General features: G+C 35.2%; 1 protein-coding gene across 3 annotated transcripts in view; it reads left to right on the forward strand.

Annotated features, from left to right (window-relative positions):
* The window catches only part of CSMD3 (CUB and Sushi multiple domains 3), a 594913-nt gene that overhangs the window by 54746 nt on the left and 513244 nt on the right, over window positions 1-26923 (forward strand). For all 3 annotated transcript variants that reach the window (XM_077188509.1, XM_077188511.1, XM_077188512.1), the window contains exon 2: window positions 26018-26240. In XM_077188509.1, the coding sequence (XP_077044624.1) occupies window positions 26018-26240 (223 nt within the window). The remainder of the gene's footprint in view (window positions 1-26017; window positions 26241-26923) is intronic.

Below are 26923 nucleotides of genomic sequence, written 5' to 3' on the forward strand. Positions count from 1 at the left end.
GGGGACAGTGTCACTTACCGGGGAGTGCAGCCGCTCGCAGCTCCACCAGCTCACCTGGCCCCGGAGCCTCCAGCACAGCAGTCACACCTCTCCTTTTAAACAGACAATGCTTAAAAGCATTCAAATGAGAAGCGACTGTGATACGAAACTTCTCACATTTCCAAATATTATTTCTATAATAATAGTATTACTAAATATGAATGCATCAAGTATACTTTCTGTACATTCCCAAAATTTAAGCTGGTTTATGTAAATGTTATGCAAACAATTTAGTACCTTGCAAAAATCTCTTTCTGTCTTTCAATTATACTGCATCTTTTCTGGAAAGGACCTTCCTCTGTCCCCCCCCCCTTCCCCCCCAATTCAGTTTACATATATTCATTGTGCTCTAGTCATAGCCTTTTGTACTCTTGATTATTTTAGGATAGATCTTCCATGTGCCATTTAGCAGAAATTATGGTTTATCTAATTTCTAGAGACTAAAATAGGCTTTACCTTTAATATAGAGCTAGGGTAAAACAGTATGATGAGTAAAATTTAATCTTCATTTCTCTGTTGGTGCCATGTATAATTCTAAAATTAATTTGTACATTAAAATATGAATCATACTGTGAATCCCCCAGTAGCTATTCTAAGAAACCCAGACATCAAGGATCCAGCAACCCCTTGCCATCCTTAGCTCCCCTCCCCACTGCAAAGCAATCTCTGAATGCAGAGGAGCTGACTGGGACCTCTAACTTGTTGGTCATAAGCTCATATCAAAACAAAATTGTGATGCTACTCTATCTTGACATGTGTTTGAATTCTTATGAAGAAACACCAATTGTAATCATTGTATTAAAAAAAAATCCTTCAGAAATGCAAATACCTTCTATATTTAAATTGAAAGTAAGCTTTAAAAGTTTTCACACAGATGTGGGGTATTTTGGTTTTGTTTGAGGGGTGGTGTTTTATTTCATCTGGGAGGAAAATTTCAGTTTTTAAAAACTAGAAACCTAGACTTCCCCACCCCCTCCCCCCCCCACCATTTGGATTAATTACTTCTGGGCCTGTTTACTGTTTAAACACAAGTGCTTAATGGCATTAACCCCATAACACTCCACAAAGAAAACAAACCCCTTCCAAACATATAAAGTCTGGATCTTTTTAGAGTAGTCAGTTTACAAAGACGAAAGTACCTTCATTCTTAAAGTGTATAATGATAGAAGGAATCATGTTAATATAGGACTTTCATTATCTGACTAAAATTAGTTTATCTGGAGGAATGCTTCTGTGAATAAATCTTGTATGCAAGGCTGAACAGAAATACTTTTGCAATATGATTTTTATCATGTCAGATACTTTTGTGTCTCTAATAAATACTTTTCTACTGACATTTTTTGTATAACTTACTGCATTCCCCATTCTCAGGATTTGAATTCATAAAACCAAAACTTGGATGTTTTATCTTAAAAAGATTTTTTAAATTAACAGCGATAACAAAACAATGTTGACAAAATGTAAAGCTTAACATCATTCAGCTCTCTGAAAAGATTTGCACAATCAGTTTTGAATTAAAATGCTGTATCTTCTCTTGAGTAAAACTTAATCAGAAGAGTAATAGCATAAGAAAAATATACGGTGAATAAAAATGGTATCTATTGTTTTTTGTAAGAAGATATGCATTCATGTTATTTTCATGGTTCATTGGTGGAATTAATACTTGGAACAAAATTATAGGAACAAATCAAATGTTGCTATTCTGCAGGAGTTACTATACAATTGTTTTTCTCTCTCTTTTAAACCAGAAAAGGAGTTGTAAAAAGGCAATGCTGACAACAGATTCTCAAATCAGTTCAAAGTTATTCATACAGAAAAGTTCAAAACTTACCCACATTTCAAGAGAAGTATTTTTGAAAAAAAAGCAAATTAGAACTCTTCAAAATTTTATTGAAAGGGGTAAAGTTGTTAAACCATTTTCTTTTCTCCCATATGTTTATGAGAATATGGATGAAGTCAGAGATACAACTTTTCCTGTTATTTCAGCCAACACAATAGGTTTTTCCCCAATTCTTTATTTCCTTTGATGTCTTAGAGGCCATCAGTGAGAAACTCTTCTTTTTGGTTGGGAGGATTGTATGCAATAGTAAGGAAAAGAGAAGGCAGCTCTTTGTGTATAAAATAAAGTAATCTAAAAAAATACAGCAGAATATTTGCTAAGAAAAGGAAATCTGAAAGAAGTAGGCATGCAGACCTTAAAATGACAATGGCAGCCATGAAAATGTGTCTTTATCTGGTACAATGGTGTGGACTCACACACATATAGAGAAGAAATATAGGATTAACATATATAAATTGGTATTTTATTCCATTATCTTTCATTGAATTGATTAACAATATACAGTGATTCAGAGACTTTGACATAGTTACAATAGTCATGTTTCATTTATTATTTGGACTGTATAATTTCATACTCATTATCATTGTGTAGTTGCAAAAGGAAAGAATAATTCATAGAAAGGTTTATTCTAGAGTGCTTTGTGATGGAGCTACCTCTGCCAGTCTGACTGCAGCTTCAGTTAGGTTTGTAGGATGCTCTAGGTTTAGGAAAGGAAGGGATTTCTGAAGAAAGGGTTTTGGTATCTTTTTTAATCCAAGAAAAACTAGAGAAATCTTATAAAACTGGAGAAAATATACGAGAAAATTGCAATCACATAATGTAGTGATAGGCAATAGCATCTGGACCATGACTGCTTGTATGCCTATGTAATGTAATTGTGGGAACTATTTTCTTTCCATTGAGATAGCTTATCTTGCATTTTTACTAAATTCATGTGCTAAGTCTTTTCTTGCTTGAACAACCTCTACAGAGCACTGGTTAAACAGAACTTTACAATGTATAATTATCTTCTTTTAATATTCAAGAATTAGGCAAAATAATAATTTCAGAGCATCTTATCTGAACTGCCTGACCTATCATTTATGCATTCCATCATTTCATATACCCCATTCTTATTTATCTCTTTTAAATGGCCTCCTTTCATTCATTCTCACAGTATCTCTGCACATATTATTTTTCTCATAATTTCTGTAATATTTCTAAAGAGAAATGAATGTAGTTGATCAGTTATCAGCTGTTTTATATCTGTGTAAATTTTTGGGCTTCAATGGATTTATTCCAATATGTATCAGAAGAGGATGCAATTTAGTACTTCAGAGGAAGAATTTTCAGGTGCATTAATTCAAAAATATAAACATTAAGTTTATTTTGTGTGTCTACACACAAATTTTTTATTTAAAAAATACTTTAGATCACTGTTTCAGTGTAATTAAGATTTTATTCAGATAATCAAAATTGTGTCCAGTAAATCAGTTAATTTTCATTCAGAAGTGTGTTAAATCATATCAAGCTATGTTCCTTTTCATCCTCTTTCATTTTCTCAAATACATTTTTGTTTGTTTCTTACAAACATCCTCCTGACTTTTTCCATCCTCCATCTCTCAAATTATTTCATCTCTGTAAAATCCTGATCTCTTCCTTTGCCCTTTTCAAAAATCAGTATCCATTTGAAGAAAAAAGAGCTGCAGTACAGTATTTTTTCTCTCCTCTATTACACTCCACATGACTTACAGCCTGATACAAGTAGGTATTAGATACACCAACTTTTGAAGGTATCTGTACTCATTCAAGTTTAGAACAATGAAATTAAATTTCTGCTTTGTTCATAGATGATATAAACTCGTAAGAAGGGACAGGCAAGGAAAGAAAGGCAGAGGTGCAGCCCTGTATGTTTAGAAGAGTTTCAGTTTTCTAGAGTTTGATGCTGCTGATAATAGGGTTGAGTGTTTCTAGGTAAGAATCAGGAGAAGACCAAGAAAGCAGACAACATGGTCGGAGGCTGTTAGAGACCACACATCAGGATGAAGGGATGGATGAAATATTCTATAAGCAGATGGGAGAACTATCATGATTAGTAGCTCTTGTGGGGGGCTTCCACTTTCCAGAAGCCTGCTGGAAATAAGGTACAGCAGAAAGAAAGCAGCCCAGGAGATTTCTTGTATCTGTGGAAGATAACTTCCTGACACATCTGGTAAGGGAGACAGCTACAGAATGAACTTGTTTGAGAATAAAGAATTTGTGGGAGGTGTGACGGTTGCAGACCAACTTGGACAAAGTTATGGTGAAATGATAGTTTATAGTTCCCAGAGAAGTAAGGAGCAGGCCTGATAGACCCGCTCCCTTAGACCTCAGACAGGCAGACTCTGGCCTGTTTGGGAGACCAGTTGACAGAGTCCTTTGGGATGTAGTCCTGAAGAGCAAAGGAGTCCAGGAACACTTGACATTCTTCAATAAGGAAATCCTAATAATGGGAGCAGGCTGTTCCCATTCACAGAAAGACAGGCTGGAGGGCAAGACAAGTCTAGATGAACAAAGAGCCTTTGTTTAGAACTCAGGAATCACAGGAGAGTTTATGACCTCTGCTAGAAGGGGCAGACAACTCAGGAAGACCACAAGGATATTGTGAGTTTATGCAGGGAGAAAATTAGAATGACCATAACCCAACTAAAACAACCCAGCTACTGCTGTAAAAGACAATAAATATGTTTCCAAAAAAACACAGTAACAAATAAAGAAGGGCTAAAGAGAACCTTCATCTTTTTTGGATCTGGTGAAAAGCCTAGTTACAAAAGATGAGGAAAAGACTGAGGTAGTTAATGACTTCTTTGCCTTGGTCTATAACAGTAGGACCAACTCTTCTCTGGTTCTCAGATGCTGGAGCTGGAAGACAGGGATGGGGAGCAGAATGAAGCCCCTGTAATCCAAGAGGCAATGATCAGTTACATGCTATACCACAGCAAAATATGAAATCTATCTACAAGAAGGGTCAAAGGGAGGATTCAGAAAAGTGTAGGCCTGTCAGCCTGACCTCTGAGACAGGGAAGGCCCTGGAGCAGATAATGTTCAGTATCATGACACAGAATGTCAGGGGATGAGGCCCACTCGGTGGGGGTTTGTGAAAGGCAGCTCCTGCTTGGCAAACCTGGTCTCCTTCTGTGATAGGATCACCTGCTTTGTGAACGAGAGAAAGGTTGCCCATGTCTGCCTGGACTTAAGTAAAAAGCATTTGACAATAGTTTCTCACATAAATCTCCTGGAGAAACTGTTTGTTCATGGCTTGGATGGGTGGACTCTAAACAACTGTCTATGTCTGGGCCCAGAAGGTGGTGGTGAATGGAGGCAAATCTAGCTGACATTCCCCAGGGCTCAGTATTGGAGCCGGTTCTGTTTTGTATCTTAATGATTTGGTCAAGTGGATTGAGTGATCTTTCAGTCAGTTTGAAGATGACACCAGGCTGGGTGGGAGTGTTGATGTTATGGAGGGTCGGAAGGCTCTGCAAGGGATCTGTACCAGCTGGATCAAGGTCAACCTCAATGGTGTCACATTCATTGTGGCCAAGTGTCACATCCTGCACTTGGGTCACAACAAACCTGTGCAGTGCTACAGGTTTGGGACAGAGCATCTTCAAAGCTGCCCAGCAGTAAAGAATCTGGGACTGAAAATGATCCACCATGTACCCAGGTGGCCAAGAAGGCCAACAGCTTCCTGGCTTGTATCAGCAATAGTGTGGCCATAGGTACTAAGACAGTGATGATGCTCCTGTGCTCGGCACTGGTGGGGCTGCACTTCCAATCCTGTGTCCAATTTTTGTCCCCTCACTACAAGAATGATATTGAGGCACTGGAGTGTGTCCAAGGAAGGGGAATAGAGCTGCTGAAGGAGCTGAGAATGTTTAGTCTGGAGAGAAGGAGGGTCAGGGGTGACCTCATGACTCTTTACAACTACCTGAAAGGAGGGTATAGTGAGTGGGAGTCAGTTTCTTCTTTGAAGTAACAATTGATAGAACAATACAAAATGGCCTCAACTTGTGTCAGGGGAGGTTCAGATCGAATATAAGGGAAATTTTTTTTCCCAAAAAAGGTTGTCAAGCATTGCAACAGGCTACTCAGAGAATTTGTGCAGTTGACATTCTGGGAGATGTATAAAAAAATGTGTAGATGTGGTGGTAGATGTGATGTTTAAGGACATGGTTTAGTGGTGGACTTAGCAGTGCTGGCTTGAACTCAGTGATCTGACAGGTCTTTTCCAGCCTAAATTATTCTCTGACTCTAGATGCCACCACAATAAACATGATCAAACATGTATTTCTATTCACCTCCTTACTAGCATCCGTATCAATGTATTATCTTTCACTGCCATGTGCCAATTAATTTATGGTCTTGCAAGGCTTTTGTAAAGGACTTTTTGTAAAGGACCCTAAGCTTTTTAGGCATTCAGATAAGTCATACCTTCTGTTTCTCCTCTGTGACACTACTTTGAAGACTGCCATCTTCAAACACAATTTTTTTTACTGTCTGGATTGTACTCTTCTGACTGTCATGAATTTCATTATTGTTTGTATCAGTTTTCCAAAATCCAGTGTATGAATGGCCCTTTAACTACCAGTTTTCCTTAGCAGTCCAGTGTAAATTCTAGTACTATCTAATTCATTGTATCTTAAATGTCTTTCGAATGTCATTTGAAAAAAATAATAAGCAGAGAATTTTATACCAATCTTACTACAAAAGAAATAAACTGAATAACATATGTTTTTTCTTTTCTTCTCCTGAAGGCAGAGGAGTGGAGTGAGGGGCATGAAAGTTACCCATTGTGCATGTTTTGAGCACGTCTTCCAAATCTAATGTAAATGTTCTACTTGCTAATCAAGTCTCTATAGCCAGACTGTGTAAGACTGCAACACCTGCAGTTCTGCTGTCTTGTTCTAACTGTATTTTAGTTTCAATATTAAAACAAATATAATGAATTTTGTTGTGTAATAAAAGGGGAGAAATAACAATGGCAGAAAATAAAAGCACATCTCATTTAGAAGGACTTTGCAATTTTGCAGGTAGGAATTCTTTCCTTTCTCTTGGAGAATTTTTTTGTCTAATGAGTAACTTATAGCTGTTTGAAGGGCAGTGAACTTCATAGATATCACTGTGCATAGCTGTAGTATCTTTTCTTCTCTGTCTTATTTTTTTTCCTAAGGCAAGGAAGCAATGATTATCTTAGTTCAAAGTCAATGTTGCTATGTCATACTGTTGTCATTTAGGTCTGATCTTTATGAATTAATGATAAAGATCTATGAACTCCTTTGCCTCAACTTTTTATATAAATGTTTTGCCATATAGAATCCCAAGGAACATTAAGTTAGAGGAAAATTAAAGAGAAAAGTGACCAAGAATGTCATAATTTGTGAACCCAGTAACAGCTCAGTGTAAATCTTTAAGAGTTCTTTCATCTCTCTTGAGCTCATTAGCTGTAATAATCTTCCTGATTCTGGGTCAGCCATTGAAGTGTAAAACTCTCAGGGATATGATTATATTTACCTGTTGTTAAGACAATTTTTTTGACATCCCAGGACTGATGAGAAGGGTAACTGTAGCTAATGCTTCTGCATTATTCCTTAGGCATTTTGGAAATCTTGTAACTCAGCCAGGTGGAATATTCCAGTATGTTTCTCAACATTATCTCAATGTCATCTTCCCCTGTAGCAGGTAATGCAAGCCACAAAAAGGTTACTAGCTTAAGTAGGCAATAAATTCCCATCAAATGGAATTTAAAAGGCAGATTAAGAGATGTTTTCTCTCATATGTTTTAAAAAAATTGCCATTGACAATCATTAATGTTTTATAGCTCATCCCTAAAACTACTTGTCTCTGCTTTTTTTCTTCATTTCCACAGTAATATGAAAATTAGAAAAGTAGTATTTAAACAAATTGTCCAAAAATACAGCATACAATTTATTACTTGAAGACTTTTTTGAGAAAAAAAATTCATGCAGAAGCTAGAAGAAAATACTGGAAAAAAAACCAAAAACTGAACAGCTGATTGAAACAAATATATGATGAAACAAAATAAAGTAGTAAATATAAAAACACAGTGTTACCAAGATGTTAAAATATTGTCTATCATACACTGCTAAAAATATAGCAATCTTTTCAATTTTTCCTTATATAGGAATTTTAGTATTTGGTGTCCTAAATTAAATTAATTGTAAAACATAAGGATATACATAAACTGTCAATAAGTAATAAATTTTTTTTTTCTTGTATCATTCATAGTATATTAAGGTAACTGGAAGAGAATATTTGTACTTAAATGGTCATTAAAGAAATGCATTTCATGACTGGCACAAACTGGTTGCTCTGTTATTTCAAAAATTGAGATGAATTTAGTACAGGGCTTAACACTTAGAAGGAAATCAGTTAAACAGGCTGGTATTACCAGCCAAAAAACCAAAAAAATTGTTATTTTTTTCCAAAGAATGGGTTTTGTATAATATTAGAGCCATCAATATTTATGGATTTTAAATTAAAATAAAATCTATATCTTGTCTCTTTATAAAACCAGAATCTTTAATTGATTGTGAATTGTAAGAAACAAGTTGTTTTGATTTATTCCTGCTCACATGAAAAAAAATCAATTTAGAATTTTATAGAGGCATGAACAATTTTAAATAGATTATTTCAATTATTCTTGCTGTTTATTAGTCTGCATGGGGTCATTAACCCTACAAACATTTAGGATTACAGATTTACACAAGGAAAATATTAAACAAGTCTGGAGGCAAAGCAGACCAGAATGTCTCATGTAGAGAGTTTGGATAATTGTTTTGCTGAGCAGGACCCTCTAGAAAGGTGTTATCCATAATTATTGATAAATTGTTTTTGACAAAGCATTGTTAATAAGAATAAACACAGATTTTTCTGTGGTGTTGATAAAGTACAAAGAAAGTAAATCTTCAGATTTTCTCCATGCTAAGTATAATTTTGAAATATACCTCAGTGTTGTTAAACTGTATGTTTTAGTATATGGATAAAATGTATGTTTTATAAGATGGATTCATTAGAATTAATTCTTTTAAAATTCTCACTGGAATGTAGGGAGCTTTGAGTGCAAGTGGAGAATTTTTGTGAGGTTGTTTTGTGAACAGAATTGCAAAGTATCAAAAGGATCTAGACAACAGATGCCACACTTTCTAAATGAAATCTAAACGTATATTGACATTTTCATGTAAATAAATACTCTTATTTTTATCAGGAACAGCCTTATTCTCAACATTTCTGAATATTTGATATACATATTTTTGATATCTAATCTTCTATTTCAAATTAAAGCTAATGGGTTAGTTTCATTTGGTGCTTAATGTGTTGAGGCCAGTGGCACTTAAAAAAATTAAATCACAATTGAAATTGATTCTGTTCCCTCCTTTTGTTCTTATAACATTTATCAAATAAAGATAGATGCAATGCAATCTAGCATTATTTTTTTAAAAGCTAACAACTTGGAGTGGTGATTTGTTTTGTTTCTGAAGTACTGAGCAGTCCTTCTCTGAAGTTTCTTATTGCACATTTGATGAACTTTCAGAGAGCTTTAATGAACTTCTAAGCTTTGAAAAAAGTTGCAGAATCTGTGCATAGGAGATATTTGTTCTTTAAATGGAGACCCTCTCAGCTTTCTGGTGAGTTCTAAGAGTTAGTCTATTAATCAACTCAAATCAGTGTTTAACCTTGATATAGCAGCTCACATTACATATTCAAAAAGACTTTCCAGTATATTAATGATGGCAGTGTCTTAGTAGGACACAATTTTTTTATAGCCTAGCAATCAGGATTTTTGAATGCACTGAGCAGCAGTTGTATTCCCATCCCTGCAGTGTCAATCATACACAGTTTGCCACCATAATTCAACAAAGTCAGTACATCCTTTACACCCAAAAGGTAGGTGGTTTTTTTAGAGGTAGTTGGGTTCACTGTGCATTGACTTCAGCATATTGCAGTGTGTTAATACCCTAGTCACATCCCTCAAATTACAACAAAGTAATTAAGAGAAGCATAAAAATATAATTATGTTTTGTTTGAAAATTCTGTAATTTCCATGCAGACTGGGTAAATTATTCATACTGGATGTGGATTTCATTTTTGCTTTATTGCACTGATAGGATAATCACATAGTCCTAATTATAGAGATAGTAAATAAGAGAGAAAAGAATATACCAGCCCTTACTCCTAAAGAAATTTCTGCTGGCACACTAAGGACTAATTAAAATTCATTATTGCATCACATTTTGCACGAATACAGAAATTTTGTAACAAAAGCCTGTGTGGGAAGGAAGGAGTCAGAGGGTTACTGTTGGGATATTTTTCAGTGAGTATTATTCTTTCTCTCTAGCACTTGTTCAAATGCTTCAGATTGTTCCCATAAAGCTGTTGCTGTGGGTCACTGGTGTCATGTGGGCTGGGGCACTCTCCAGTGTGGAGCATTCGTTTGCAACACCTGCAGAGCTAATGCAATTTTCAGTTTTCCTTGAAGAACTGGTTAAGCTGTATTGCCATATGCACTGTTTTCTTCACTGCCATGTCTCCATCAACTCCACCTTGCACACAGAAAGATCTGACTTAGGATTTGAGGCAGAGGCAGAGGGCGATAGAGCAGCCTAATTACCTTCTGCACTTCTTGGATCTGGGGGAGAAGCTGTTACATAGAGCTGAAACAAACCAGCTTGATGGTCCTGCCCAATGGCAGGATGGCAAGATGTGATGTACTGCTGGAACATGCTGACAGATTTTGTCTTGCTGTGCTGCCCATATTGCATTCTTCTGCACATTCTGCAGTGATGGCACCAACCATGGCAAACCTCTGTTGTAATGTGCAAGTAAGAAATGGAGACCAGACATTGAGCATGCACTGCTCAGGTACCTGGCCCTCATCTCTTTCAGAAAAGGCAGAGAAAAAGAAAACACTGTGAACTTACAGTAAAAATTACAAGTGAATACTGAGGTTTATAAGCAACTGTCTACTTTTCCATTCATTTACTCCTGTCCTTGTCTTGCTAGAGAATAAAAAAGGCAATAATATAATAATTGAAAAGGAATAAAGTATCAATTTATCTTTGGGAGGATTCTCTCACTTGATCTTAGGCACCTGTGGAACAAGTGTTTAAGTTGACCTAGATATTTAAATTTCTGTTATAGACAACAGAATGGAGTCAGTTTATTTGATTTCAGTCTGATATACAGGACTAATCATCACTGAATCTATTGTCCAGGACTTGACTGATAATAACAGGAGCCTTCCTGTTAGGACATTGTAAACACCCACATTTAATCAAATTGTGCTCTTTATATCTCATTTGTAAGCAGATGAGAGAAGAATAAATGTCAGTACTGGAACATAAAGATGACTTAAGTCCCTGGACTGCATTCAGTAGCTAGAGGACTCTGGATACCCTGGCAGAAAAGTTACTGACATGCAGTTAAGGCTGAAAAATAAATCTGCTTTTACAGAAACACAATTTGCAAATTTGGATTCGATCCTAAGCAACAAATTTAATGAAAACTAAGACACTCTAGAAGATACAAGCATGAAGCTGACTTGCAATTAACCTGTGTCAAATACTCTGTGGGACACATAAATTGGGAGAACACAGAGACTGAGGACTTGAAATTGAGTTTAGTATACCCCAGTAATTACTGTGAACAGCTAGCTATTACATGGGATGTCACTCTTAGTTAGACCAGAAGTTCATGTTGGCATTAAGAAACCCTAATAAAAATGTATTTGGATATACATTTAAAGAGGTTTTGATTGAACAAATTTTTATTATATGGAAGGAAAAAAAAAGAGATAAATAGTTATACCCAAGCATTCCAATCAATTCTGTTTCCAACTACACCGTCTCTGAAGAGAGTGCCACACAAGGTGATCAAATCTCTGAGACAGGTACTTTGATGCAATCAAAGCTTTTTCAGTGTGGTGCAGTCTTTTACCATGCCCCACATCTCTGGTACTTTTTTATCAAACATCAATCCAAATTCCACTCCTACACCATACATAGGGTGAAACTGAGCATTTCCTCATCACAAGGATCATTTTGAGCTGTTAAAAAGAATATTTAAAGTATTATAGGTATGTGTGGTTTCTTTCTTTCTTTCTTTCTTTCTTTCTTTCTTTCTTTCTTTCTTTCTTTCTTTCTTTCTTTCTTTCTTTCTTTCTTTCTTTCTTTTTCTTTCTTTCTTTCTTTCTTTCTTTCTTTCTTTCTTTCTTTCTTTCTTTCTTTCTTTCCTCTTTCTTTCTTTCTATCTATATTCACATACATGCATATATACAGAAATCAAGTATTTTAAAAATATTTCCCATGAAAAAGGCTTTCTCTGTATTCATATTTACTGTCTTATAAGCAGACATTTGCCTTTGCTGTGAAGAAGTAGAGAATCAGAAAGTAATAACAACATATCTTTGGTTTAGGGAAAGAAAGCAGCATAAAAAAGAGGTGAGATCCCTAATATTTATACTAAGAGGATCCAATGCTTACTGTTTAATGCCAAAATATAAATCAAAGTAGAAAAAAATAGTGCCTCCCTCCTGAAAATTTTGGTGGGTAAGACACTGCTATTATCTGATATTTAATAAAAAGAATATGACCTGAGAAAGACACAAAGGTTTCTCTCGTCATTGGTTTCAATTGAACAAGCTTTAGTACTCTGTTGAGATTCTTTACTACTGGGGATATTTCAATGCAGTACAATTTGTTTCAAAGTAATAGCTTTCCTGTTAGAGCTAGTTTGTCATGTCAGAGGGGGTGATTATTTATGATAAGCCACTGGCAATATTACCAGCAATTTTTAAAAAATGTAGGGTACTGATTAATTTCAGAAATATTAGCTACTGAAAGCAGACATCAGTACTGCAGGATGGATGAGACACTTGGAGTAACAGTTGCCAAAAGGTGAAATAAGCTAAAACTTGGGAACACATCAATTACAGATATAAAGTCACACAATTTAATAGAAAATGATGTGTTTTGCTTACCTTATCAGAAAAAAACCACTGGACCCTGCTGAGTATTAATTATAGGGAGGGAGAAACTGAATGTCTCAGACTTGGGCTGTTGTACAACAAATTTTCATTAAGTGTCAAGAAATAATTAGCACTTTCTTTTTTTTTTTTTTCTTGTGCTGATACAAGCTGAAACCCAAGAAGAAAGACTCAGTCTAGACATTTGCACTTTTCCCATGCATAAATTGTTGGCATAGGAGTAGTTATGATGTAATAGTATATAAGAGGCATTAGTGAATACATAAAACCTAGCACATAAGTAAAGTATGTCCAAATTCCAATCAGCAGATATGGCAGAAATTAAGTAATAAGCCAGACTCCTTTGTCCCATACAAATGAAAAGAAAGACATTTTGCTAATAATATCTCAGTATTTGCAATAATATTTTTTTTAATAAAATGGTGTAACTGTCCTCTAAAACAACTTTACATTCCAAATACACTATCCAAGTCAGAACTACTTACCTAAACATTTTTTCTTCCTGTTTCTGTTACATCTGTACTGCAATGTTTGACTTAATTTCTCTAGGGTATTTTTTTTTTACATTCTTAAACATTTTGTATAATTATTCATGATAATCATGTATAATTATTCATGATATTCTTATGACTTTTCACATAACCTTTTTATCTAACTTTGTTCTACATTCCCAGTTGAGGTGATCCAGCATTTTTGGCCAGAAGATGTTGTTGGTAGGAATATGGAACAGGGTAGCTGGTCAGTTCTGAAGATCAAATGGGTTTTTCTTTGATGCTGAGCTGGTGTGGTTGAGGTTTTGTTGGTTTCTCTGTTTGCTATTTTCAATGGAGCGCGGGAAGAGAGAACGTCAATCAATGGTGCTGTTAAACATTTACTCCTCTTTCCCATTTTTGTAAATGGTCACAGTGTAGCTTCAAGTTTTATCAAAGCAGGTCGACAGATAATTATTCTTTTCTTCCTGGTGATGACTCTACATGGGGATGCTTATCTCACATGGTAGGCTGGAAACTTCAGCTGGGGTGGATGAATCAGTTCATGTTGACTCAAAGTCATAGTAAGGGCAGCTGGCCAGGAGTAATTCTCATCAGTTGATGTTTAAAACTTGTCTGCTCCTACCATCAACTCCTAACATTTTGCCATAATATGCTGATTTCCTACTCAGCAACTCAAGGTATGAAGTTCACCTGTCTGCCTCTACAGTGTAGTAGGTTTTCTCTGGAAAGAACGAGAATAAATATATAGAGTATTAGCAACAGTTTCAATAGTCCTGTGATTATTAGGACCACAATAAAATCTGAAACAACACTCAATTGTATTGCTCAGCTCTATAACATTTAAGCATTCTTATCTCTACTAAATAGTGTAAAAAAATCAAGAAGCTATCAGTGCCAGAGAGTTGGACATATTTGTGCAGCTTTTGTTGTAGAGCAGTTTAAATACCTTGTCTAGAAATTTTTTTGTGACTTTGAAGTGCTTTCCATGGTATGGAGAAATAAATACCTGATTTATTTTTTAGAAAATTATTTTATTTGTTAAATACATATTTAAAAGTCAAATCCTTTGGTGATGATGTTGGCTTTCTAAATGGAAATGATGAGAATATATATATTATATATATTAGATAATATAGACATTAGATAATATAATTATATAAACAATATTGATAAGACTAAATTTATTGTTTTCATGATATCAATAAATTAAGTACCATTAAAAAAATCTTAAAAGCTCAGATATTAAAGTAACTAACAGCAGTCTTTATCCTTTATCATTTGATCTTTTCTTAGCCTCAACTACCAAAATTTAGATTCTGGCTTATGATAAAATATATATATATATATTTATGACACATAAAAGTACATGGTAAAGAAGTTTATCCTTTGACCTCCTGAAAATTCAGAAGTGTACAATTTGAATAAATTCAAAGTTAAAAATTGAGCAGAAGTGACAATATCTGAAAAATTACTTTTGGATTCACACACCTGAAATTATTGAAAAAAATCATGGCAGTCTGTAGATTTTTAGATGAGAAGAATTAATTTTTTAGTGTATTAAAAGTTTCCTTCAATCAAAAATTACCTTTCTAGAAATTTTAAATTTAAAAGACAGAATTAATTTCTGTTTATAAAAGGTGTTTAAATTTTTCCAAGATGTTTAAATTGTGCTCCCTTCATTTTTAAGAACTGGCAGAAACTGTCCCATAATGTCAAATTCTTCATGAGAAGTTCTCCTGATCTCCCTGCATTTGGTTGACCCTTATATAGTCTGTGTCTCTTTGAAGTGGTTTTGGGATTTTCTCCACTATTATGTGATCTAGAAAATGAAAAGCAGAAAACCCCTGGAGTATATCAAAGACTCTAGCTGGATTTTCCTGCTGCTGCTTCCTTTAATTCTCAACATAACTTTAATTTTGCTACCCTCAGATAGTTTAGGTTATTGTAGAGTACATGGAGTGCATTTGGTACAACAGTCCAAATCCTACAGTAATGGCAGAGTAGCTACGACATCAAGTTTTATATAGGCCTCACTGTGAAAGCTGGCATTTCAGAAGCATGAAATACTAGTTAGGTAATTATTTAATTTATAGCAGAGTCTCAAACGTCTGAAATTCCATATGATCTAAAGCAGGAATACTTTTATTTTATTTTGTAAAAATTGTATTTTATTAAGGTCATCCTTGTGAGTGAATGAGGAGAACAAGTTTGTTTATGTGTAAAGTAATCTGAGCTGCCACAGAAGTCTGTCTTTCTCTTTTTGGAAGAAGGAAACAGAATATAGGAAGACTGTCTGTGGTAGTGTTCAGTAAACACTGTTCAATGTCTATTAGCAGAAACTTTAAACATAGCCTTAATTTTCTGCTGATTTTCCAAGCACTGAGTATTGAAAATCTTTTCTAGTCTCGCTGAAGTCACTTCAAACCAGCATTGTATTTATTTCATAGTGCTTATTTCCCTTCTGATTGCTTACTAAAAATTTTATCCTTATTCTGACTTTTTTACCCCTTCTCCCCACTCCCTCCTTGAGTTTGACTAAATCTATGATGTTTTTGAAGATTTATGGGAACTGTTTCTTTCTTTCTCTAAAGCTATATATGAACTTCAGCAGATTACTTAGATTTACAATAATCTTTTCTGTCACTTACCTGAAACTGCTGCAAAATTTCCAACACCAGAGGAAACATATTGTGGCTCCCTTCCCTTCCCTTCCCTTCCCTTCCCTTCCCTTCCCTTCCCTTCCCTTCCCTTCCCTTCCCTTCCCTTCCCTTCCCTTCCCTTCCCTTCCCTTCCCTTCCCTTCCCTTCCCTTCCCTTCCCTTCCCTTCCCTTCCCTTCCCTTCCCTTCCCTTCCCTTCCCTTCCCTTCCCTTCCCTTCCCTTCCCTTCCCTTCCCTTCCCATCTCTATGCAGTGGTCCATATCCCAGGTCTGAGATTTCAATGAACCAGGAATATAATGACAGAGGTTTACTGCGTATGCTAATGGCCTTTAAAGTTAGGGAATTCAACTCAGCATTATATTGTCTGTTTTCCTGTCACATTAGAATTAATTTGAAAACTAATTAATGCTATAGGACATTTGAACTGTAAAAGTGTAGTACTAAATCTATCTTAATTTCTTCAGAAGTTACTTTTGTTACAAACATTATTTGTAGAAGGTATTTCCTTATATTCCACTATTGCCAAGAGCAAAGACTCTTCAAACACCTTATTGACTGTTTCCCTTAATTAAAAATTGTCTTGTTTACTAATTTTACATTTGTTAAATTGTACATATTGTTAATTAATTATTCTGATATGGAAAACTCAATTTACTCTTTATATTTTTGAAAATTTCTCCAAGCCCTGTTATCCATGTATATCCTAGAGACCCAAAGACCTGTACTCTAAAGCAAAGTAAATTATAAACTGCTTTAGAGGCAGTTTGACCTGATACTGCAATGGTTGTATCTTACAATTGTCTTCATGAGGTTCACATGAAAAGAACTGGCTAGTTATCAACATGTTTTAATAAAATGAAAATTTTACTCTAAGGTATTTTAATTTCAAATCAGTTAGAAAATCTCTGCAAATTAAAATTTTATTTCTAAATTAACATAACACTTCAAATTATATTGCCAATACATAGTATTCTGTGAATGGTCTTCCCTATCAGTTTGACTTGCTGGGACATGGTTCTAAGGTAACTTTACAAATATCACAATTTAATTATGAAATTAACAGTTTCACAGATCACACATAAGATTAAAAGAAAAAAAAAGAGCAAATAAAGAGCATTAAAATCTTTGAACACGTGGTTAGATTTGCAGAGAAAGAAACAGTGAAAAGGAAATGTAGACTAAATATAATTCTTTCAACAACTTATCTTTGTAATGGAATCTCTGTTCCTGTCTTTTCCAGAGAGTAAATTTCCTATGTTATGTATTTATGTAAACACAAAATTTGAATGAATTCATTTTCAGATATGCCTTTGATATGCTGTTTTCTTAAGGGCTGCTGGGAAGATTCCTGACACAATTTCTCATGTGTGATGGTTACTTTCCACTTTTCAAGTGGAAGAACTGCAGGAAGAGCAGGTAGATGCAGAAAGAGTTTAAGCTCGGAATACTAATGAAGAAACTTCACAATTCTAAAACATGGAAGTCATAGCTCAAAACGTTTATTCACAGGAGTGAGAAGCAGGATAGCCAAATGCCACTGAAATGAGAAATTCTTTTATTTGAAATTAAAATTATCTTTTAAAAAAACCCTCAAAACACTTTAATATCTATCTACATTCTCCCCAAGCATAAAAAATATGATTTTGCCCTGCAATTCTGTAGTGCTCACATATATGAATGGTATTAAATATGGCAGGATTTCAATCCCAGAGAGTTTTTTAATTTGTTCTGTGATGAGATTCCAAATGTCCTCTCTTGTTTTTATGTCTAGTTCTATTGCCCAGATGCTTGTCACATCTGAGAGATTACCCTTATCTGGCTGCATGAGCAAGGAGGCAGTTGCTTTGGAACAGATGATCCCTTGTCTACCAGGCATTGAGTATTACGTGAGGAATAGGAGAGAAGGAACAGGAATAGGAGAGAAGTATTGAAATATCCTTAGAAGGAAAGTTAATTGCATACTGGGGATAAAATCTTGGGTGTATTTCAGCTGACTTTGTTGAAACCAGACTTTCATCTATGGTGGTGCTACCAATGCTTTTAAAATAGAAGCAGAAGACTATTCCATATCAGAGAGTTATGTATAATCAAATGCCTAAAGGTGAGTTAGACCCTCCTCTATTTTCCTGTGAAGGTGATAATCTTCTATTGAATGATTTAGAGATTTCTAGATTTATCTTTCATCTTTTTTTAAAATTTCTCAAAGACTGGCAACACTATTGAAGCTAAACCCTCTTTGTTTTCAATTATAGGAAACAACAGTTTTCTGTTGTAGAAAAAGAAATACAAACAATGGCAATAAATCTTTATTTTAATACATGTAATAAAAATTGTATGGGTATTTCTGTTACATGAGATCCAGTTTCTTATTTTGCTGCCTTACAAGTTAAGCTTCCTGCTGCTCAGAATGTATTCCATATGAACATGAGTAGCCCTAATGTTTCTTACACCTTATGATTCTCCAAAGAAGTAACACACTCAAGGCTGACAGGAGAGAACAGAAACTTTTGTCTTTCTGGTAGTTTTCACAACTAAGACAAGGGGGAGACAAGACTAAAAAATATTTCTAAACCTCTTTCAGAAAATGTGTCTGTAACAGAGATACAAAATTACCCTCCAGAGGGAAAACAATACCTCCAGAAAGTGTTTCAAATGTGGTGATAATATACAGTGATTGTTTCTTTTTGACTGCTATTCTGTACCAGTTCCACTGATTAAGTTATAGAGTTTCCAGTCAACCCTGCCAAAAGATTGGAAAAGTCATTTTGGTACCTTATTATAGCTTATGCAAGGGCAAGACAATCTGTCTTACTCAGTTATTTATCAAAAAATATAACCATCTTTTCTCATAGCCTTAAAATGATAAAAATCACAGATAAACTTCTTTTGAAAACTTCATGGTGTCTAAACTTCATAATGTCCCAATTTCTAGTAAGCTGTTTCAGAATATGTTGTTTGAAAAAGCAAACAACAATGCTTTTAAGAACAAATTGAAGTACAATGGCAATTTATTTAAGAAAGGCTCAATTACTTGGAGCTCCTAAGAGCTGATTTTCAAAGAGGTTCTTCAGTGTTCTTTGTGCACTTCACACACACAATATTTTTGTGGGTTTTTTGTTTGCTTTTGTAATAAGGCTTTATTAAGCAGGTCTGAGATTTCCTTTAGCTAATTAAAAGTCTTAAATCAAGGAAATTTGCATTATATATCAAAACCACTAAGAATTATTTACAAAAACAAAAAATAAAAGACAACCCAAAAAGATAGACATTACCAAGACAGAAGAAGTTGTAACTGTGAGAGCTGGAGTGGTTTAGGTTCCAGGGACACCTTACAGAAACCTTCCAGGACCTAGAGGAAGTCTACAAGACAGTTTGAGCAGAATTTTTTAGAAGGATGTGTAGTAATGGGACAAATAAAAATAGCTTTAAACTGATAGAGGATTAGATATCAGGCAGAAATTGTTCACTGTGAGGGCAGTGAGATACTGGAACAGGGTCCCCAGTTTGTAGATTTTCCATCATTCAAGGCCAGGTTGGGCAATCTGGTCCAAAGGAAGGTGTCCCTGCCCACAGAAAGGGTTTGGAAATATATGACCTTTAAGGTCCCTACCAACCCAGACTCTTTTATGATTCCAAGTTTTTATTACCTTGGTAAATTAAGATATAGGACAGTAACAATTATAGGTGGTCAGGCAAAATATTAAATGTAGACTTTTCTCAGCTGGTAGAGAGCTCATTATAAAAGCTACTATTGGAGCTGAGAAAGAAGTGAGAATTATTTGAAGTACAGAAAATCAAATTAAACAAAGGCTGAGATCTATAGGAATACAAGATAGTATTTTCTGAAATAGCTGAAATAGCAGGAGCTCTAAGGCCTTGGGGCTGGCATGGTGTCCTGGTTTAGAGCAAATTTAGGAGAGAACCTCTGAAGGGGTTTCTCTAGAAAGCAGAGTCAAGCGGCCCCTCCCCCAACTGGATCGGGAAAATATTTCTTTGGAGGAAAGTGGAAAAAACTCTTTATTTAACAGGCAAAGCATTTACCAGCACAAAAAAAAAAAAAAAAAAAAAAAAAAAAAAAAAAAAAAAAAAAAAAAAAAAAAATTTAAACAATAAAACCTCTTTCCACTTCATGAGATGACAAACTCAGAAAGTCCCTCCCTGGTGGGCTGTAGCTCAGCTCCCCCAGCCTGTTATCAGTCCCTCTGGCGCTGGAAATGCTGCAGCCCAGGCCTGGCCACAGGTGTGAGCTCCTGGTGCTCTTCTGGGTGTTCAGTCCAGAGCAGGTTTAAACAAGTTCAAAGAAAAAGAAAAAACAGAGTCCAGGGAACTTCTCTGCCTCAGATCCAGGAGCAGGAATGTGGAGGAGGGAATGCAGTTTCTGAAAACCAACTCCATGCTTCTTCTCTCTCCTCCCTTACTCTCAGAACCAATCTTAATGGTGCAAAACTGATTTCTGGGCTAAACAGACGAATGGGGATACGAGCATCATAAAGTCACCCCAGCACACGTGGATTCCTACTCCACTGTGAGCTGCTACCCAGGTGCAGGGTGCTTCTGTCCTGGTGTGCTGTGCTGCAGGGCTGCTGCTTGTATGGGCACCTTCCTGCCAGGACAGGGGAAACAGGAGAGCTCTGAAGGAAGAGGGGGCTGTAATGTTCGGGTAGGAAGGGACACCAGGCAGTGTCCTTAGCAGTGTCCTAGGGTGTCTCAAACTAGGACAAACAGTCAACAGTCTTTTCATATGAAAACACAGTAGAATAAGGAGGAAGCTTGCAAGCTGATGGAGACATGGTGTAGGAGGACAAAAAGGTGGAGGGCAAGGAGGAAACTAAGTCCAGTACATTAAAGGAGATGATTACCTTTCATATTTGTACTCATGTGACAAAATCAATAAAACTTTGTCTTATTGGAAATTAAAGTTAGTGAAAGGAGGCTTGTTTTATGTAGAAAAGAAGCATAATGGGAACGGAAAAGAATAAATTAAAGAGAATTAAGACAGGATGAAAAGTAAGAAAAAGGTTAATTTCAAACTCACTTAAAATGTAGTCATCACATCTGATGTGAGCATCCTATTCTCAGTTTTATAAATGGACTTAAAGATCTGGGAGTGAGGCATGTCAGGACAATTAAAGTTGAGATACAAATAAATAATAGAATATTAGAAATAAATATTGAGCTTATATTTTACAAAACTGGATAAGATTGATAGCAGAAGAAAAGGATTCACAGCAGAGGGATGGGTTCACATCACTATGAAATCTATTTCTGTTGAACTCCAGTAGGTCCTTTGAAGTGCTAACTAAAAGGATGAACCTACCGGAACCATAAAAAACCAAGGTGATGATAATACAAGTGAACAGAAAGAGATTCCAGAAAAACAGAACAGAATTAGCAGGACAGTTTGTACTGATTTATGGTCACCATGAAAAATAACTACTCTTTGCTGCCAAATCCAGTCAAGTGATCAAAGGCCACAAACAGAAAACAGTGTTGCAGAAACTTGTGATGAGCATGAGGAGAGATAAGTGACTAAAGTATTCTGAATAGAACTACCATTTAGAGGGACAAGAATAATTTTGCAAATAGGTATATTGCAGACAATAAAGGGACATGAACATGGGTGACATGGCTAAGGAATACTTTAAGATAGGATTGACTATGTTTTAAGATAGGTGCAAGTGAAAGAAATGAAAGGAGATCACATTATCAGAAAAGATATTGAAGAAAAATGCAGCAAATATGAACAAATAGTCTTCCATTTCTTTGGTTTTCTCTTAAAATAAAACGAAGAGAGTATTAAAAACTTAATTATAAGGAAATACACAAGCAACTTAGAAATGTATGTGTGTTAATCAAGGCAGACTCAGTCTAATTATCTTATATTAATGACTATTATTAAAGAACACACTAAACAGGGACTAAACTAAATTAAATTAAAGGTGTGGAGTATGGAGTATTTGAAAGGTGAAAGGTGTAGAAATATGTTATTAAACAGTATAATTGAATGGTCAGGAGAAAGAGAAAAAGCCAAAGTCAATATTGTTGAGTATTGAATGAGTGTAATTATGGGACATTCAAGGGCGAGGGGTATGGACATGATATAAGAAATACTTGCTTTGTTAGAAGGCAATGAATGTTGAATAAATGGATTAAGAACTGCTGTTACTGATGCTCACAATAATCCAACAATGAATCAAAGGATGACTGAAATCAGGAAGAAGAGCTGTGTCTTCTGATTTCAAGAAGTATTTATCCATGTAAAATTGATGAGAATTAAACATCTGAATTTTAAAATCTGGTAGAAAACAATGCAACAGAAACTTTGAATCGTACTAGCTATTAAGAGAATCTCATGAGTGGTGTTGTTTATGTTCATACTTATTTCAACAAGAATTTTTCTTTTCTAGTCTAACTTCAAGCTTTTCAAAATTCTTTGCTGTATGCTTTGAATAAAGTCATCCCCGTAATGAAAAGCAGTTTGCAAGTAAATTCTGCTTGGAATGCTGGTTCTGAAATCTAAATGAAAAAGATCACAGTATATGCTACTAGTTATTTCAGCATGAATTTTACCTCTTGAAAATAAATGTCATGTTTTCCACATTTGATCAGACCAGTCAGTTAATGCACGCTGTCTATTTTGATCATACCCAGGTTGGAATGCCAAGGTGAAGAGCATCACAGAATGAATTAACATATGAAAGCAGAGATTAAAGTGCACGTTGTGCACATGGTTTCTGTAGGCATGATTTTCTTTTTATTTTACAGACTAAAAAACTAGACCTATCAAAATCAAACTTCACTGTTGGTTCGTTTGTTTTTTTTTTCCATTCTTGGAATTAAAAGTGTATCTTCTGACACGTGCATAGCTGTGCTACATTCTGCTAGTCATCTCTGAGAAACATCCAGGTTGTATCATCTTGCAGCATATGAATAATTCTCTTTTGTTACAGTTTGAATATGGAATAAAAGGAGTAATTGGAACTTGTATATATCATGGATGTTTACATTTCATATCTGTGTATGAAAAGGGCTAATTATTGGATTGAGTATGAAGCATTATAATTCTTAATAAGTAGCATGTTATCTCAGAAGACTGTTCCCTCATAGTTGTGGCTCTGGGGTTTTTTGGTAGATGTTTTCTTGTGGGATTTTTTTTTTTTTGCTGTGTTTTTGTTTTGTTTTGTGAGTTTTTTAAAATATAATTTTATTCTGGTAACAGTAGACCTATTATAGATGAGTTTTTCTTTGTAGTTTGCATTGAATTAACAGAACAGTCCATATGTAACTTCATGAAATAGGTACAGCAACAAAATTCTGAATTATAGAGCAGTATTATGATCTTGAGCCAAAGTTTATACTGTACTTTCCACACTTGGTCTGGAGAGATGGATGAAAAATTAACAGTGTATGCTATTTAATTTTCAAGTCTCTAAGTTTTTTTCTCTAACTCTATTGAAGTAGGCCTCAGCAAGAAATTTCTAGGAAAAGCTAGAATAATAAATATGTGGAGACAGCTATTTAAAAAGACTTATTACTGTGATTGTCTTTGGTAAGAAGTGTTCAAGTTCTAGGATGTAGATCTTACGAGTAAATAGTTTGATTTTCCAAAGGGTCTTGTGCAAAACTGTATTCCAAAAGTGCTAAATAAAACAGCTGAGCTTAAATAATAAATAGTAACACATAAAGAGGATTTAAAAATAGTTCAAGTATATGAGGGAGATGCAGAAAGAGATAAATAAAACAGACTTCTAACAATGAAGTTTGTGCAGGCACTGATATTAGAATGAATTCTCTAAGGCAACTTGCAGTCGAAGGTAAAATTTGCTATACATGTCAGATGAGGTAAACAAAACCCTAATTACATTCTAAGAATATTTTCCCTTCCCTTTTTGTCCTCTGTATCTATGATACACTTGTAATTGTACTAAAAAAGCAGTCAAGCAGTCATACTTCACAAGAGGCACCTCTTCTCACCACTGTAAATATATACGAAAAAGCTGAGAGTAAAAAAATTGTACATGCCTCTCTTCTTTCTGTCAAGAAAACACAAATAGCAATACCAAGTGTAAAATCTCAAGAGATTTCTGCTTAGTACTTCAGGGAAAGAGGACTCTGTACATTTAAATGCTCAACGTGAAGACGAGCTTGTGAATGTGCCATGAAGAAGATGATTTAACGAGCTCAAATATATACATGTGTGTATAATTTAAGAGTTGGCGTGTGGTTTGTTTGTTTGTAGTTTGTTATGAAGTGTACATCATGTTGCTGTGAAAGAGCAACTCAGTGCTTTGTGCTTTCTCTCAGATGAAATCCCTCCACTAGAAGAGGATTTCTTGAGGAAATCCTCTAGAGGATTTCTAGAGGAAATCTTCAGAGCAAGGAAGCAAGATCCTTGCTCTGAGGATTCTTGGGGAAGAGAAGTTTCGGGGGTGTAAAAGGCAAAGCAGGAAAGCTGATCTAATATTTAAAGGATAAGAGAGCAGAAAGCCTGGAGAGGGAATGTAGAACTACATTCAGACTACAAAGCTGGTGGAAAATAAAAAATATTCTAAAGTCCCAAAAGTGTTAAGAACTGCCATAACTGAGCATTAGAACTTGAAACAAAATTGTAGAAAAAGACCTGCCCTACCAATGAACAGTGTCTTGGGAAAGGCCTTTTTATAATAATCCTTGTTCTCTTATTTTTTTAAGGAAATGGATTTTCTATATAAAAAGAAAATTTGTTATAGTCCAAGAAAAGTTAGGGTTTGAATGTAGGGTAATTTCTGACATTTAAGAAGGTTCATTTTAAAAAGGATCTATCAGCAGAACAACTTTTCAGCTTTGATCCACTGTACTGAATTTGGCTGGAATAGTCTTAATTTATTTCATGGTAGATCCTATGGTCTTATGTTTTAGGTTTGTGACCAAAACAATGCTGAACATTTGATCAGTGCCTACACCATCCAAGCTTCCTCTGCTTCTCATACTTCTGGGAATGGGCAAGAAGGAGGTTGGGGTTACAGATGGGACATAGATAACCCCAACCAATAAAAGGGATATTCTAGAACATACGGCAGCATGCTCAGTGGTAAAAGCTGATGGAATGAAGGAGGAAGGGACCACGTTCAGGGTTATGGTGTTTGTCTTCCCATGTAACCATTAGGCCTGATGTGGGCCTTGCTTTCCCAGAGGTGAACACCAGCATACCAAAGCAGCAGGATGAATTTCTTCATCCACTTTGCTTGCATGCACAGCTTTTGCTGTGCCTATTAAACTGTCTTTGTCTCAGCCCACAAGTTTTTTCACTGTTACTCTTCTTTCCTCCATCCCACTGTGGGGGAATAGAGGGGGAGTGTGGATGTGCTGTGTGAGGCAGCAGCTCTGGGGCCCTACCTGATCACTGCAGTTAAACAACATCCACATAGGGTCAGTCAAAACATGTAACCTGTTAATATTTATATGAGATGATATAGTGGGGCAACAGATGGCTATTTGAGATTGAGCCCTTAAGTACAGAGTTCTCATAACCCAGAATTATCGATTGGGAAAAGCTTGTTCATAATAAATAGACTTTCAGTCTTTTCCAGAGCCAAAATGTATGGAGGAAAAGCACAAGGTTTACAGGATTCACATGTATCAGACCTGTATCCAAAGAGACTTATTTACTCTTCCATTTGACAAAAAAAGGAATTGATGTGAATACTTTGTTTCATAAGCAAACAAATTTAGTCATAGATGTTGTTATATTTATTTTCAAAGATGCTACCATATGTCTTTAGATAAACAGTATGGAAAACACATTTGTTATGTAGGTGGGATTGTTTTGCATTAAGTGGCCAGCATTTGTTTAAAACCATGGGCTTTACCTTTCTAAATGCAGTAGTTGCTAAAAAATATTTTGATACTTTTTCTAGTGAGTTATTCTATTGAAGGTTGATATAAAAATGGATTACTAACTTTTTTTCCTTGATTTTTTTTTTTAGGATTTATTTATACCTGTGGTGGGACTTTAAAAGGACTCAATGGCACTATAGAAAGCCCCGGCTTCCCATATGGATATCCAAATGGTGCAAACTGTACCTGGGTTATAATAGCAGAAGAAAGAAACAGAATACAGATCGTCTTTCAGTCTTTTGCTCTAGAAGAAGAATATGATTATTTGTCATTATATGATGGGCATCCTCACCCTGCAAACTTTAGGACAAGGTAAAGAATAAATATTATTAAAATATCACTTGTAGTAATAAATAAAAAATATCTGATAAAATAGTTAAAGCTAATGTTTTTAAATTATGGATTCTTTCTTAGTCTTTAAGATGTGCTTCCTCTAATTTATCAGGTGTCAAAATGTATATCATGCTTTAATTTTAGTTAAATTAATGGCTGAAATTAATCTAGACCTCATAAAATAGGTCCCAACAAAACATTGAATTAAGAAGCCTATGAGCATGGATACATTTAATGTGAAGTGAATATGAGTTTGTGGAGGTCTCAGTCTACACGATCTAGTAACAGTGGAACTTTTGTAGTCTTTGAAACAGGGGGCTTTTTATAGAGATCAGGAAACATTTAATTAAGGTAGACTAGGTAATTTGTGTGTGTGTGTTTGTATATGAACATCTAAAAAAAGGGTTTACAAAAGTGAAAAAATCTGTTTGAGATATCAAGAGTGTGATGTGCCACAGACCATTTTCTGTCAGAGCCAACTTCAGAGTCTTAGCCCAGATGTTCAGTTCTGGAAGGCTGCAGTTTAAGGAATAATTCTACAATACCAATAGATACATTACTCATACATTTGCTAGTTATCTTTACTACCATCTACCTTGATTTCTGTAAGTCAATTTGTCATCTGCCTAGACATCTGTAAGGTCTTTGGCATCACCACACAA

This window comes from Agelaius phoeniceus, chromosome 1, assembly GCF_051311805.1.
Source record: "Agelaius phoeniceus isolate bAgePho1 chromosome 1, bAgePho1.hap1, whole genome shotgun sequence".
Classification (NCBI taxonomy): Eukaryota; Metazoa; Chordata; class Aves; order Passeriformes; family Icteridae; genus Agelaius; species Agelaius phoeniceus.